The sequence below is a fragment of the Lissotriton helveticus genome, chromosome 12 (genome assembly GCF_964261635.1).
Source record: "Lissotriton helveticus chromosome 12, aLisHel1.1, whole genome shotgun sequence".
Lineage (NCBI taxonomy): Eukaryota > Metazoa > Chordata > Amphibia > Caudata > Salamandridae > Lissotriton > Lissotriton helveticus.
This window is the reverse complement of record NC_136073.1, coordinates 880,300,456-880,315,711: the sequence shown is the minus strand read 5'-3', so window position 1 is coordinate 880,315,711 and position 15,256 is coordinate 880,300,456. Positions and strand designations below refer to the sequence as shown.

The 15,256-nt window shown below is 42.8% G+C and overlaps 1 protein-coding gene across 6 annotated transcripts in view; it reads right to left on the bottom strand.

Annotated features, from left to right (window-relative positions):
- LOC144797747 (phospholipid scramblase 3-like) overlaps positions 1-15,256 on the bottom strand; it is a 180,930-nt gene that overhangs the window by 18,528 nt on the left and 147,146 nt on the right. For all 6 annotated transcript variants that reach the window (XM_078668493.1, XM_078668492.1, XM_078668491.1 and 3 more), the window contains 3 exons: positions 14,322-14,349; positions 7,137-7,318; positions 6,301-6,462 (listed from right to left, as the gene is read on the bottom strand). In XM_078668493.1, the coding sequence (XP_078524619.1) occupies positions 6,301-6,462; positions 7,137-7,318; positions 14,322-14,349 (372 nt within the window). The remainder of the gene's footprint in view (positions 1-6,300; positions 6,463-7,136; positions 7,319-14,321; positions 14,350-15,256) is intronic.

Sequence of the window (15,256 nt, the reverse complement as noted above, 5' to 3'; positions counted from 1 at the left end):
ACAACCAAAACAATATAAAAAAGCCACTCTGACGATGCTTCGTATACAGTAAAGCATTGGCTATATTAACGTAAAGGGTGTGAATGGATGAATAAAAATACAAAAACAAAATCTTAAAATGCAAGGTGCAATGTGTAGTAGGTGACAGGGACTACCTATTATTTAATAAACATACCCATTTAAAAGCAAACACAGAGTGTGGAACCTGCAAACTTTAGGAAAGTGGCTGGCACCAGCGTGGTGAGAGTTACATAGGGGTTTATTTTTCAGTATATATATGTGCAAATGCACCAGGACATAGTGTCCCCTATGTTTTACTTTGCCATTTTAAGATGGTTAGACACCCATCTTGGAGAGCAGCGAGGTAGGACCTGTCTTAGCTGCGTGCAAAATAAATAAATAAATAACACATAGGAGGGGCACAGGATGCAATAAACTTTGGGGAGTCACGGTGCTACATGTAGAGAGTAGGGGGTAGATGTGAAGTGTGAGTAGCAGACAGGGGAGAGAGTAAGAAGAAACATGCACTAAAGGGTGTTGGATTTAAAATACATTAAAAATCCGGGGTTTACTAGGACATCGCCTCAAAAATAGTTTGTCAAGTACTGTGTTTTCCCTAATTTGCAGAGGTTTGCAAAGAAACCTTTTATGCTGACTTTGCTAACAATCCCGATGAGAATGCCCACTTAGTCCACATTCTCTCCTTTATAGCCCCCAAATACCTGTGTATCTGTTAAATAGGGGGATGCAATATTTAAGAATTATTGCTTACGCTAGACGAAGGAACTGCTATAAAAACAAGACCTATATTTGAGGTTATGAAACAGTTTGCAGCACAGATTGCTAAGAAATCATGCAGTCTAAAATCATATGCAATATTTTAGAAGTCAGCGGAACACGCATATCCTTTGCTACCACTCTCCATGACCATACTCTGTTTAGCTGTATGGTGGTCCTGCACACATGTTACTTGCCAATGGAATATTTTTTTCAATTTGTATATCATTTGGGCCTATCATTTCACATGTGAATGTGCCCTACTTAGCAGGCTGCAGCAACTCGAGAGGTTCTAACATGAGAAGTCCACAGCAACAAAAAAAAAGGCATTGGGAGACAGATCGCTGAAACAATAGACAGGTGGAAAGAGAGGGATGTGCAAATATGGAGAAGAGATGGGGACAGACAGACAGATAGATAGACAGACAGACAGACAGGAGAAGCAAGAGGTGTAAAAGAGCAGCACAGCGAGAGACAGACAGATAGAAAGAGAGGCGAGTGCTGCAGATATAAAGTGACAGGCAGAATGACAGAGGCTGGATACATGGGGTGGCAGGCAGATAGAGACTGGGAAAGGTAAGCGACGGAGACATAAAAAGAAATACAGACAGAGAAAGACCGTTAAAGCGAGAGTAACAGAGCGATGGGCGCGCTCACAGAGACACAGATACAGGCAGGGGTTTTGTCTGTCCACACCCTCCAGCAGGGCAGTGGCATACGCCAGCCATGCACTTCTCAGGCTGTAGCCCGTCCGGGGGGTGCTTCCACATACCCCCCGGCAGTGGGTAGCACACGTGCTCCTTCCGTGGAGCCTCCCGCCCCTCGTCCGTTCTGAGTGTCCCTGCTTCTCTCGACCATGGTTCCCAACTCAGTGGTACTCATTTTATCGGCCACGGAAATGTACAAAAACGGAGGAGGATGTCAAAATATTAGACCTGTAGGTTTCAATGTCATACATTGGTTAATGTAACTAGTAATATAGTTAAAGTTAATTTACCTGGGCTGTACAGAAGCGGGCCGGGACACTCACTGCCTTATTGATTACTCCGTGGTTCCTGTTAGGCACAACACTGCGTGGCGTGCACAATCCCGGGCGGAAGTCAGGCGGCGGGAGCTGCGAGGGCGGAGGTGTGTGTGCGCGTGCGGCAGGGGGGGGCTCTGTATGTGTGTGAGCGTGCGTGTGTGTATGTGTCTTGGAGTCTGTGTGTATGCGTGTGTGTGTATGCGTGTGTGTGTTTAAAAGAGACCGATGACTGTGGGGGGGAGGGGGTGTGTGTGAGCGAGCGAGTGTCTGTCTGTCTGTGTGTGTATATGCGCGCGCATGTGTGCCAACTTGAAGAAATCGGAGCCGGGGATGTGCACGGCGCGGCGCGAGGCTGGACGTGCGCGTTCGCGCACCCAAATCCGCACGGCAAAGCTCGTAACACCCTCTTGTCCCTAATTCCTCCGAGACGGCTAGCTATACGTCTCCAGCTGGACGCATCCTTCGGATGCTATTCCAGCGAGACCTAAAAAGGCACAGCAGTTGAGTGTGTAGTAGTCAAACTCACTTCAGTGCTAGTTATAGGACGTTCGGGTGCATTCCACTGAGGTGCGTTCCTTGAGTCGTCTTCGGAAGAAGACGTTTCTGTTTCAGTGTTGGATTTATGAGGTTTATTTTGCCGGCGTCTTGCGTACACTTCGCCCCATGTATAAACTTCTCCGAGTTTATAGTCAATGGTGTCTCGTCTATATTTGCGGATCTTTCTCTCGTCGTTGATTTCTTGCGTATGTTTATCCAATTGTTGATTGATATCTTCCAATATCTTGGACCATTCATCATTAGTGGTGATATCAATTAAATCTTTTTTACATTGTGATATCTCAGTATTTAAATCTTCTAGAGCTCTGGAGAGTTCTTCTACAATCAAGAGGATGAGGTTGAGCGAACATTTATTCAAGATGGAATACCATCTTTCAACAAACTTTGAGCTGTTTTTTACAGAGTAGTGGCTTCAACGCGATGCGAAGGCCTCTGGGTATTCTCTGTGCTCTATGATAGCGTATCAACGTGCTAGCATGCAGCCTTTGATTGATTTCTTTCTTGGAAAGATACACCAACTGTTTTAAACAACTTTCTTTATTTTTGTTGGTTGTGGGGTGTGTGGCAACTTCAGGAATCAGAGCGTAGATCTTATCAATATCATCAGTGGAAAATGCGAAAGTCTCTGCTCTCAAATACGTCAATGCTGTTATATCATCATAAGCCATTTTGACCAAAAGGTTGAATATGGGTGCAGCCACCTGGGTTCAGTAAGGGTATCAAAATAACAAGAGTTGGGAGCGCACACCAAATAGAAATATGCTCAGTCTGTATGAATGAAGCGTGCTCCTGGGGTATCACCTCCTGATTGAGGTGTCAGAGTAATTACGTGGAAGTAGCGACACTGAATTCAGTGAAGGCCCCCTGGGCACAGCAGTTGTTAACACAATAGAATGTGTTATCAAGTTAATGCAACATAGTCAAAAGTGTAATATCGAAGATGTTGACCAAGTTTAATTCATTTATTGATATTTTCAAAAATGAATACTCCAAATGATAATCATCGCTTATGAAAGATCAATGAGTCTTCAACACAGCAATTTTCCTTTCCCTATGCATTTCGGACCACTTGTCCTTCGTCAGGGGAATTAATCTGAAAACAATAAACAGCAATGATGCCGAAAGATATGCACACACCTAATGCACAAACCGCCTTCACTGAATTCTGTATCGCTACTTCCACGTAATTTGAAGAATGTGGCACAGTCTATGTAGAATATACTTTTAAAGGCCTCGAGAAATGAATTTTCCAAAAAGATTTGGACATACAAAGTCCCAGCGATCGATACGGCCAAAAGACAAATGTTGGATATAGATGTTATCTACATGCGAGGACAAGGCCCTCAAACTTGACATGAGAATGATGACCTGGAAGCAGGCTCTAGATCTTACAAAATCCGGATTATTTAAATAGTATGTTGGATATAGATGATATCTACGTGCAAGGACAAGGGCGTCAAATTGACACGAGAATGAAGACCTGGAAGCAGGCTCTAGATCTTACAAAATCCGGATTATCGACATAGCAAAGTCCAACAAGATAGGGAACTTTTGGAATCACTCCAAGTGGAATTATTCAGCAGAGGCAACTTTTCACCAGTCTTCATTGTGGAGCGAGCCCACAGGTCAATGTCGCTGAGACCAGTGGCACCACAATATCCAAATATGGCATACCTCTTGATCTACAGAGATTGGTGCACTGTAGTTAAATTGCCCCAGAAGCAGCAAGAACTAACCCACAGAGGCTCAGCAATGCTATTTACCTTCACGGCACAGGAGCCTGGACGACAGAGCTAAACGATAACTGCAGGCCCTAAATGTGCAATATGCTGTACTCTGTCCCATCAGTCTGAGGTTTGCCAAGCCAGGGTAACCTTGATGCTTCTCACCTCTTCCTCAAGAATCACACCATAGAGTGATGAGGGTGGTTGATGCACAGATCACCAACTGGAGATGTTGAAGAAAGACACCAACAACTGAAGGCAAATCTTATAAGGTGGCTGACATGGACTACCTCAAAAGTTGATAATTAATAAATGTGTTACAATTAACCCTCGGTGTAGTAGTGCTACGCGAAGTGCGCTTCACACTACGCGAGCTATGCGTAGCTGCGCTAACTGTGTAGTGCACTGTGCAAAATGCTGTTTGCACTGATTGCACAGTGCTGGATGCTTGTCCGCACTGTGCAATCAGTGCAAACCGCATCTTGCACAGTGCAATCGGTCGTTTTCTGCCGCTCGACTAGATTTCTACTCGAGCGGCAGCTTTCTCAATGCGGAATGGTAGTTTCTCATAGCGAGTGGTCGCAAGCATACGCGACCACTCGCAATGAGAAACCTGACATCCCCACGTTCAGAATCTGGCCGGGAGGTTTATTTTCCACACTCACGATCGCCGACTTGATGTTGCTTATCGCGAACAAGGAAAAAGTTTTGCTGGGATGTCATTTTGCTCGCTCGCAGTCGCCAACTTGACGTTGAGGACGAGAGCAAGCAAAAAATGACCGTTACGCGTGTTTGCACTGTGCTACGTGCAATTCGCGTTGTGCGAAGTAACGCAAACTTCGCAAACTATGCGAGCGTAGCACTTCGCACAGGGTTAGTTACAATGTCAGACTTTACCAAAGGGGGCTAGTCTGCTTTAATGTTCAATATCTTCAGAATGCTCCACTGTTCCTTCCTTATTAAAATTACTGTCCTGTGCTGGAAATAACAGATGGGCAGCGAAGAGTGTCACTGCGAGTAAAGAGGTGCATCCTAGTCGATTCAATTCAAGTCTTTATTCGTCACTATCATCATAGGCCATAAAAGAGCAAACATTTAAATACAATACATGAGAAAAAGAAGTTAAAACATTAATATAATCATTCAAAACTTATCATGCATGCATAAAAATGGTACTACAATTAATAAAGGAAGCTTTTCCTAACACGTATTGCTTCCCAAATGTAAGAAGCAACGCTAAAACATATTGCCGGGGCCTCAATGATACGCAGAAAATGCATTGCTGCATTATGAGCTTCAATGTTACGTGCAATAAAGTTTGTTTTCAGAAAGTGCTTCCTTAATTTGAGATACAATTTACAGAAAATTCTTGGGGTGAGATGCTTTACCACCCTAGCTCTGTCATTAGCAAAGCCGAGAACCCTCTGCTCTAGACTGAAGACTGGATCCAAGATCTGGTGCCAGAGATACTACGTCAACCTTCTTCCTCACCAGCCCTGACCTAAAGATATATGGCTTCTCCTTACGCAATATTTGGTGACTCAAACATTTTATCTTTAGGCATATCCTACTATTTAATGTGCAAACTCCTTACAGGGAAAATAAATTCATTCAAGTAGCATTAAAGTATTACACACGCGTTTGATGTGTGCTGAAGAATGTTCACGTGGAGATGTACAACCTGCTCAAACGTACGACTGACAAGATGTTCTTGCTTTGTCACATACATTTGCTGAATTCTGAATGTGGGTGTTTATTAGTGGATGACAAGAGAATTAATTAAACATATAGAAACCATCTTAAAATGTACAGATGAATAGCAGCAAGAGATTCTGATGCACATGTTTAATTCACTGTACAATGGGCAGAGCACTTGGGCGAAGCAACGAGGGGAACATTACAAAACACAAACGTGGGGTTTCTATTGGTATCTCCCCCAGCCGACAGGAGCAAATACCCTTGTTAGTAGAATTACAACTTGTACAGATTACCCAAAACATGAGCATTGCATAAAACCGAAAGTTAGCAAAGATATCCTGGGGAAGTCCTGAGTTAGAAGGAAGATATAACTGCAGAAATACTTCTGGCTTTCATTACTCCTTTTTTATTTCAGCCTTCCTGCTTTCCTTCCTCTCCTCCCCTTTTTCTTCTATCCTTCTTCCTACAAACATTTCTTGAGTTCCTTCCTCCACCTTTTCCCCCCAAAATCCCTTTTACCTCAAAGCTGACGTCGCCAAAGATGTTCTGCTGGAAGCCAGGACCCACTACTACAAGAACCGTCTGTCTTGTGGCATTCTGGATGGAGAGGCTGGTCACGAAGGCGCTCCAATTCCAGACGCTGTATCCAATGATGTTGCCAGGTGGGCAGTGGATCTCGATCTGTAACCATGGAAACATGTCAAGATTGAAAAACACTTCATGAGGTCCTGTCATGTGAGCCTGACCGGAAAAAGGGGATCTTTCAGAAGTTTAGACATGTCAACAGAGCTGTTGATGGTACTAACATCTAAGTAGGAATCAACTTTACCAATAGTTCAATGTGATAAAATGGTCATAGCAGAAGTCCAGGTTCAGCCAGAACTAGCCAACCACTATTGGCTCAGTGTTAGACCATTCCTGTCCATCAAGAGTGATCCAGTCACTGCTGGGACCAGATGCAAGAGGGGCCGGAGGAACAGAAGCCCACAGGGCTCCCTCTGGTGGCGGTCGCCAATAATAAGCCAACCTTAGGTGACAGATGTTAGCACAATTTACTATTGGGTGTCTGCAGAGGGGAATCAAATTGTTATGGCCTTTCATTAATTCAGGCGTAGACCTTAAGTCGCTATTGGTCAATTATAAATTTAAGGGGGCTCAGAGATGTTTTTCCTAAAAACTGTGAGCAACAGAAATTGTTAGCAGTGTTGATAATCATCTTCAGATAAGAAGGGCTCTACTGAAGGTTACTGGACAACAAGTTGTCACCTTGGACCTCATCCCCCACTTTCAGAATTTCTTACTTATGGCTGACACTGTGCTCAGATGCATGAAGCCGCGGGTTCCCGGGAGCTTACATCAGGTGAGCAGGTGCACTTGCAGTGCACTAAAAGTTGCATCACTTCCTTGTTGTTGTTGTCGGTTAGATGGAGGTTGTAGAGGGGCCCGCAGCATTGTACCTCCTGCCTGGCAGAGAAAATCTTCTGGTTCAAAATGTTGAGTAGTTCGTAATTCCGTCCCCATGTTTGTCCACTGGAAACTTAAATCACAAATGATTAATCTTCACATTTATAAATGCAATTTTCATTAACATTACATATGCTTGTACTAGAATCATTTGTCATCAACCGCAAACGAGTGTCTTCATCACAGTCACTTATTGTTATGGAATGACTGAAGTCCACAACTACATTCCCACCAGTCCTAACACAGGAAACAACACTCACAGTCTTCATCACGTAGCACAGAGGGGACAAACAGTTACATCTTTGATGCTGCCATCAACTAGGAGTTCTCTGGAACAAAAGGGGGCAACCCAAGGGCCTGAGGTGGGCAGTAAATATGTAAAAGGTGGTCCCCACGGGGGAAGTGTAGCCCTCGACTTCCACTGCAAACAGTTTCAAAACAGAGATAGAGGTAACCTCTCACATGAGTAGGTTTTCGATTATGCGTTTAGTGCATTTATTTTTATGTATCTTCTCAGTCATGAATATATACATCAATTTTTTGCGATTATTATGCATTAATTATATTGTACAAAAGATAAGGTGCTCCTATAAAATGATGGCACAATGAGAGTGATCAATAGTGGAAAAAGTGCATACGTGCTATGTACAAAAATATATACATGTGTCCGATAGGGATAATAGACTGTTTGAAGTCCATACTCCTCAAGCGAATATTGATATCCACCATCAAATTCTTAAAAACACAGTCCACAAATGTTGTTTCGTCGATGTTTCGACCCCTGGGCATAAGTTATTTAAAGCAGGGTCATCATCAGGATGTAAAATAAACAGGAAGCTCCAATAATTGTGGCAGAAAATTGTGCAGTATTATGGAAATTGAAATTCCAGTAGGTGAAATAAGTTCAGGAAGGGTATTTATCACAAAATCAAGTTGGAAAATGGGCGCAATTCTGAAAGCCTAAATCAACCGAAAATAAGCTCCTTCTTTAAATGCATCGTTTACATTGTGCATTAATAAGCAGTTTCCAATGAACCCAGTTGAATAACGAGTGCAATTCTAGATGCTTAAGTCATCTGAATGTATGTGCTTTTCTTTAGAAATATATTCAGTACATCGCGCTTCAGTGAGCAGCTTCCATTGTCTCCTTCAGCCCGCTTGCATTACAGAAAGGTAGTAAACCCTAAATGTGGTGTACCTTTTAAAATACCGACTTCCAATAGAAATACAGACGGATGTATCACCTCCAATTGTGTTTGCAGTGGCAACATTTTAACAGCGATGTGGCACACTCGCACCCGTATTATGAAGGCGATATAGCATTGAAATAATTCAAGTCTTCTGATTCTTTTTTTAACTTGAATGTCTTGCAATACCTTTATAATGTCAACTGTAACGTTTTTTATCCTTGTTTTATTGTTTGGTACTACTTGTTAGTTTGATTTTAAATTGTCTGGATATCTTTTATGATCGAAAGATCGAAATAAAGATTGAAAATGAAAAATAGAAATATCAATAAACATAGGTCAAATTCTCCGTCTTGTTCGGCATGCGTCAGAGTCCTCAACATGCTGTTAACAGTATCCTGCAATAGGCGTAGTGAAAGGGGAGCGAGAAGGTAAGGGTGACCTATGTGTATTGATGTTTCGATTAGAGGGCGGCATTCTAAAAGGTGCAACACATTTAGGTTTTACTCGTGATTGGATTACCCATGATACTAACCAGTATTCCAACCCCTGTGTAGATGATAACAAATATTTTCGGTCCTGATGAATTGTCAATTGATCGCTATTTGACAGATTAGGCAAGAAACATGTTGACCTTTGACTTTTTAGAGCTACTGGAGATCAATGTCTCACAGGGTAGCCATAACTTTTTAATTAGGCAAGTAGATTCACTTATTAAAACTTGCTTTATAGAACTACTTAGTGTATTTTAGTAACACTATCCTGATGCACTTTGCACTTCATTAAACCCCACTTCACATGACTGCTTTGGAATAAAAGATATCCAATCAAGAGCCGCTTTACAGGTGCCCGTCGGGCATTGCAGCGCCGGCCTGACGAGGAGCAAGCCCAATGAGGAAGCATGCCACCCAATCCGGTGTGTGAGGGCCCAAGTTCCTAAAGGAACTGACCCCTGTTCTCTCCTTTAGATATATGACCGACCAGTCACATATATTCTCTATCTGACTTTTTCTGAAGGAACACCTGTTTGATGTAAGATGAACAACTTTCATGACCTATCCATACCTCTCTTGACAAAGCAATTAGCAAAACAAGACCAACAGACAGACTAACAAGCCACAATGTTAGGGTTATACCCAAAATATACAACCATGAATCACACGGCAAAGATGTACTTTGAATTTTGAGACTAAATTCTGTCCCAGACTGTGGTGTCTTTCAAGTTTAATGCACTTGTACACTACCCACCCCCTTTTCCATCAGAATATCTGCTGCAAAAGGTGACCAGTACTCTTGTACAGAAATACTTAGGGTATTCACAAGTAGCTTCTATACTACCCCTTTTCGCTCAACCATTTCATTCATTCAAAGTGTCACAGTAGGGAACAGCTATGACCAGAAACACATGGAATCACTTACAGAGATCATGTCTACCAGCACACACACCTTCTTGACAATGCCCCTGTAGGCTTTTTTAGGTTTCATATAGGTTTCATTTTATATGTGATTGCAAAAATTATGACTATGCATCATGTTTTGCATTTCTTTATAGTACACATTGTACTAAAGCAGTCTGCAACTTTATCTTTTGTAAAGTCTGTCAGATCAAAGTCACAGCTCACTCCTCTCCCCTCCCATCAGCTCTGGAATGTGCTTTCACAGACCAACCAACCCTGTAATGTGTGGTACTGAAGCAAGCTTCATTGGTGTCAGGAGGCGAAAAGCACCATCTAAAATCCTTAATCTTCCCCTGTCCTATAAAAATGTTCAGTGTTGCCTTGGACTGTTTGATCTTTCATGGCCCTTCTGGCTCACCCCCTTGCAGATGCTTAAGTGAAATACCTTTCTCCCTACCTCACACTGTAAGTCAAGAGAACGGTTTTAGTAATGGAAAAGTATTGCGTCTACATGTGTGTATTGTTTGTTTGCCCTCGTTTAACCTGATGTATAAAGGGCACACCGTCTAGTTTTGTAAACCAGACCAGAGCCGACTAGGCATGCTATTGCTATCTTGGGTACATGTAGAGTGCTATTAACCCCATCCGCGCTAAGCGTTTTACCGCTGTGCGCTAAAGATTCGCAATTACCGCGTTACATGACGAGGTCAGCTCGTCATGAGCGTACGACAGGCGTACCTCATGACGAGCTGAGCTCGTCATGAGCCTGGAAAGGGTTAAATGTCTTGCCTCTATCTCGGTGTCAGCCTCTAACTCCTGCCTATTGACAAACCATTCATTCATATATTCAAAGAGGGGAATACGTAGCATATCTCAGGAACTGGAGAGTCTTAGTCGCAGCGGTCGGACGCGGGGTAGGTCCCGTACCTTCAGGAGCTCCAGTAGTAGCTCCTTTCTCGCTATTGTGCGAGCGTCTCGAATGTCATGACTGGGACAACTAGCCCCCCCTTTTAGGTGAATCCAGAAGGTATATTGTATATCTGTTTATGTTAGACTACATCACAAGTCCAAATTATAGGGTACGGCACTTCACAGACACACACCTATACCGACCCTACTTGAGTAGACGAGGATCCCTTGGTCCTGACGAAATGCCAAGATCCATTGGACTATAATAGACATGAAACATGTGAACCCCCTTCACTGCACATACACTAATTTGAGCTCGAGAGACTTAAATTCTCCCTCTCTCGCCACAACTCTGCAGTCCTTTGTTTTTACAACAGCATAGGACCCCAGCCGATAAAGGAATCCTGTGGGATCCCTATAGCTATTTTTATCCTGCACTTACCCTCTCCCACCTCCACTCATTCTTCTCTCTACACATATGCCTCCCCACCTCTCAGACTGCACCTCGACAAAAAGAAAATTCCTCCGGTAAAGAGCCCCCTTGCTGGGTCCGTTGAGCATTGCAGGTCGGCCCAGCGAGGAGATGCCCAATGATGACGCATGACAACTCTCGGGGTGTGTTAGGGCACTTGCTCCTTAAAGGAGTTATTCCCCCTCTATCTTTCCAACTTTTGACACCTGATACATCACCCCACCTTGCCCCCACCCACCCCCTTCACAGTTTCCTCTAGCAACAACATACCCCTGTTCTCGTGAGTCTTAACCTTACCCATTCGCCGGGAGAGCAGAAAGGGTTACCATATTTCTTGGGAAGAATTGGATAAAGTTGCCTTCTTCAAGGAGATTGAGGCACTGCTGGTAGCCTTCACTGAGAGAGTAACCAGCAGTCTCCATCAGAGCTGGGATTGTGTTGTCTGAGGCTTAGCTAGTAGTGCCTAAGCTCATAGCAGAAAGGAGGATAAAGTATATTCTCAACTTTCTGATTGATCCAAGACACCAGAACTTATTATCCATTTTCAACAACAGTGCTGGTCCTGATGAAGGCCCAATGCGTACTCAGGGACAAACTTTTTATAGATGAAAATGGAGTTAAACCGAAACCTTCTTTGGTTAGTGCAATCAATGAGGGATTAGTGTCCACCAGCAAAGACGATGTTCGATCATTATTAGAGACAGAGGAGTACTGGGCAAACTACATTTCGAGGTTTGCTGAAAAAAGTTATAACATCAGACAACTGTTAAAAATAGTAACAAGTTTGTGTGGACCTCACATTGTCGGGAAGATTTTTTGACAAACATGAGATACCCAATGTTTCAGCCCTGAAAAGGATTGATCCTAATGTGGACAGTATCATTACTATGGATGCTGGGAATAAGGAGCTGGGAGGAGTTTTGAGTTGACACTGAAGGATAAATTTGGCAAATATGTAATTGCACATGCTTCTAGGTCATCGTATCCGACCAAAGAAAGATTTCCAATAATAGAAAGAGAAGTGTTAACTTGCGCATGAACTTTGATTCATTTTAGAGCTACTGTGTGGGGTAAACCAGTAACCATCCAATATGATCATAAATCACATAAAACTTTTAACAACTGAGGGTCCAGTTAATGCTTCGGGAAGATTCGCCAGGTTATCCATGAGTATGCAAGATTATGTCTACAAAACAATATATGTATAAGGAAAGGATAATGTAGAGGCTGATTTTTTATCAGGAATGCCAACAAAGTAGGTAGAATGTAAGAATGGAGCGTGGAACAGTTTTTAAGTAGCTTCGGTACATGATTGTGGCGCGCCTGCTATGAGGAAGGCGAAGTAGGATACAGAGTTTTAAAAAACGCTATTTTACAAAAGGGGTTTTATTATTTCAAAGATAAATGGCATACAAAGGAGTTTCTTAAAGTAGGTGCGAGACCTTTTTGGGAAGTCAGATCTGAACTATCATTGGAGAATTGTGTGGTTCTGAGGGGAGTGTGTGTCGTGATCACGAAAAATGTCTTTTTGGCATAATCAGAATAAAGTCTGTGGTAAAAAGATTCTTTTGGTGGCCTGGTATGGACATAGGTGTGAAAAGTTATGTGAGAGAATGTTCAATTGTTGCATGGTAAATAAATCCCTCCATACTTTGAGACCTCCAATGTGGGAAAGTCGCTACCCTGAGTATCCTTGGGAGACGGTTGCTGTCGACATAAGAACACTGATAGGGACGCCACAAAAAATACTTTCTTCTTTTATTGATATAATTTCAAGATGGCCTGTGGTGAAAGTTGTTGAGAAGGCAGATACCAAGTTTATTTTGAATTTTCTGGATCTGGTATTTATTTCTGGAGGGATTTCAGCCAAGTTTTGAGACACAATGGTGTATAGTTTATGTCGGAGGCAGCCAAGGGTTATTTTGAAAAGGTTGGAGTTAAACATAGAACTACATCTTTGTACAATCTCAGCGGCAATGGAATGGTTGAGAGATTCAACAGCGTGTATAAAGGTGCTGGGCAATCCGCCATGGCTTGTAACCTGGACTGTGTCACTTAGTTGGGAAATGACTTATAGAGTAACAGGCAATGAAGCCACTGGAGTGTCTCCTTTTGTCATTATGAGAGGAAGGAAGTCTAGAACCAAATATAATCTGTAATGGTTGTTCAATACAGGATTTAGAAAATGGTCAGCTGAGTCTGTCCGGGAAAGAATGCGAGATAAACAAACCAAGTCTACAATGACACTAAGACTAGTACAACAATTTTTAATATCAAGGTTAGATATTGGGTTTGTATAAAAAAACCTGGAAGGGTCATTGAGGGTGAGAGATGATTTTTTGAACCTGATCCGGTGGTGGAGGTTTTGAATAATGCAGTAAGGTTGGGCAACGGTCAAGTGTGGAACCTCAAGTGAGCAGCTTAGCAGTCGAAGGACTTGTGAAAGGAATTTCCATGGAGTACTTGTGAAGGTGGTTCAGACTACTAGACGATGTGATTAGAACATACCTTCTGAGACGAGATGTTGAGGATGGTTCAGTTACCAATATTGAAAGGGAAGGTTTTGAGTCTTCTACTGGAAAGGAAATGGATGATGCCAAGACACCGAGTGGTGTGGAACCAGAAAGTGAGTTGGAGACACTGATCCTACTTTGGGTAGGAACGTGTCGGAGTGGGTGTGGTTAAAACAGGAATGTACAAAGAGCGATAGAAAACCACCTAAATGGTTGAAGGATTGTTCTTGTCCAATAGTTGTCAATATTTTATTTTTTTTGGTCACTGTCTAAATTCTAGTTGTATCTTGTATTCTAGTAGTGTGACCGAGGAGCGCTGGGCAAGAGGATCTGCGTGTTGGAGCTGCAGTAACCAAGGACATCAGGTGGAATACATTACTTTGGATCATTTGGTGTGTGTTTTTTTATTCCTTAACACAAAAGTCATGCCTCCATCAGTCAGACACTCCATGCTGGTAAGTGTAAATCCCACACTCCTAGGGGCAGTGTCTCATTCCCCAGCTCTCCCTTTCGTCACTTCCAGAGTTCTCGCCTTCGTCACTTCCATCTCACATGCGTTCCAGGCAACCATAAAAGAGATAACAGGAAAGAGACTTACACTTTTCGCGGACGACAACTTGGTCGATCTGAAATTTGGAAAAATAAAGAACATAGACAACATTAGGCCAGGTCCTCTTAGGTGGAAGCATCATGTATGTTCGGTTCTGGGATAGCGGTGCCTAAAGAGCGTGCCAACAGCATCAGAGGTTCACAAGCAAGAGCAACTGCAGGCTCCTTCCCGTGCCCTAAATAAGGATTTTGCCAATAACCGTTTAAAAAACCCACAAAAATCAAAGCATGCAAGATTGGGAGTGAGGGATTCAAGTGGGCAGTTCAAAGTGTAACCTCGCATCCCTCAACTGTAAAGTGCTTGAAGGTTTCACACACTCATATGAAAAAGTAAAATTTCTCGTCTCTGATGTACCCAGTTTGGGAAGCAGGGCACGCGATACATGAGGGCGTTCATGAACTTTAGAGGCAATAGTGGTGCAAAGAGGGTGGTGGGACGCTACAACGAGCGGATAGTGAGAGGATACGGAGGAGAATGGTGAAATACGGAAAGAAATGGATGATGGAAAGGGGATAGGAGCAACTGAGAGTATTTTAGTCCGTGCTTAGTTTGAGCCGGTGGTCGTATATGGGGTCCACCACCACTTATTTTTTGGGACCACCACTTATTTTGTTCCATGAGGCTTTGACCCAGAATAAGAGAGTGAGAAAACACAAAAGAGGGGAAAATGAGGAGAAGAGAGAAGGAAAAACAATAAGGAAGGGGGAAATCAAGGATAAAAACGAACTTGCAGGGAGAGCTGGGTTATGGATTAAAGAGGCCTGAGGTGGGATCAAGGCTACAATAACTCAGACTTCTTTTTTTTTTATTTCAAATGTTTTTATTGAATCAATTTTCACATATACAATGTATACAGTTGTCTTCCTTGGGCTGCTCTTACAATGTATACATGGCCTAGTGGTGCCGAAGAGAGAGAGAAAAGA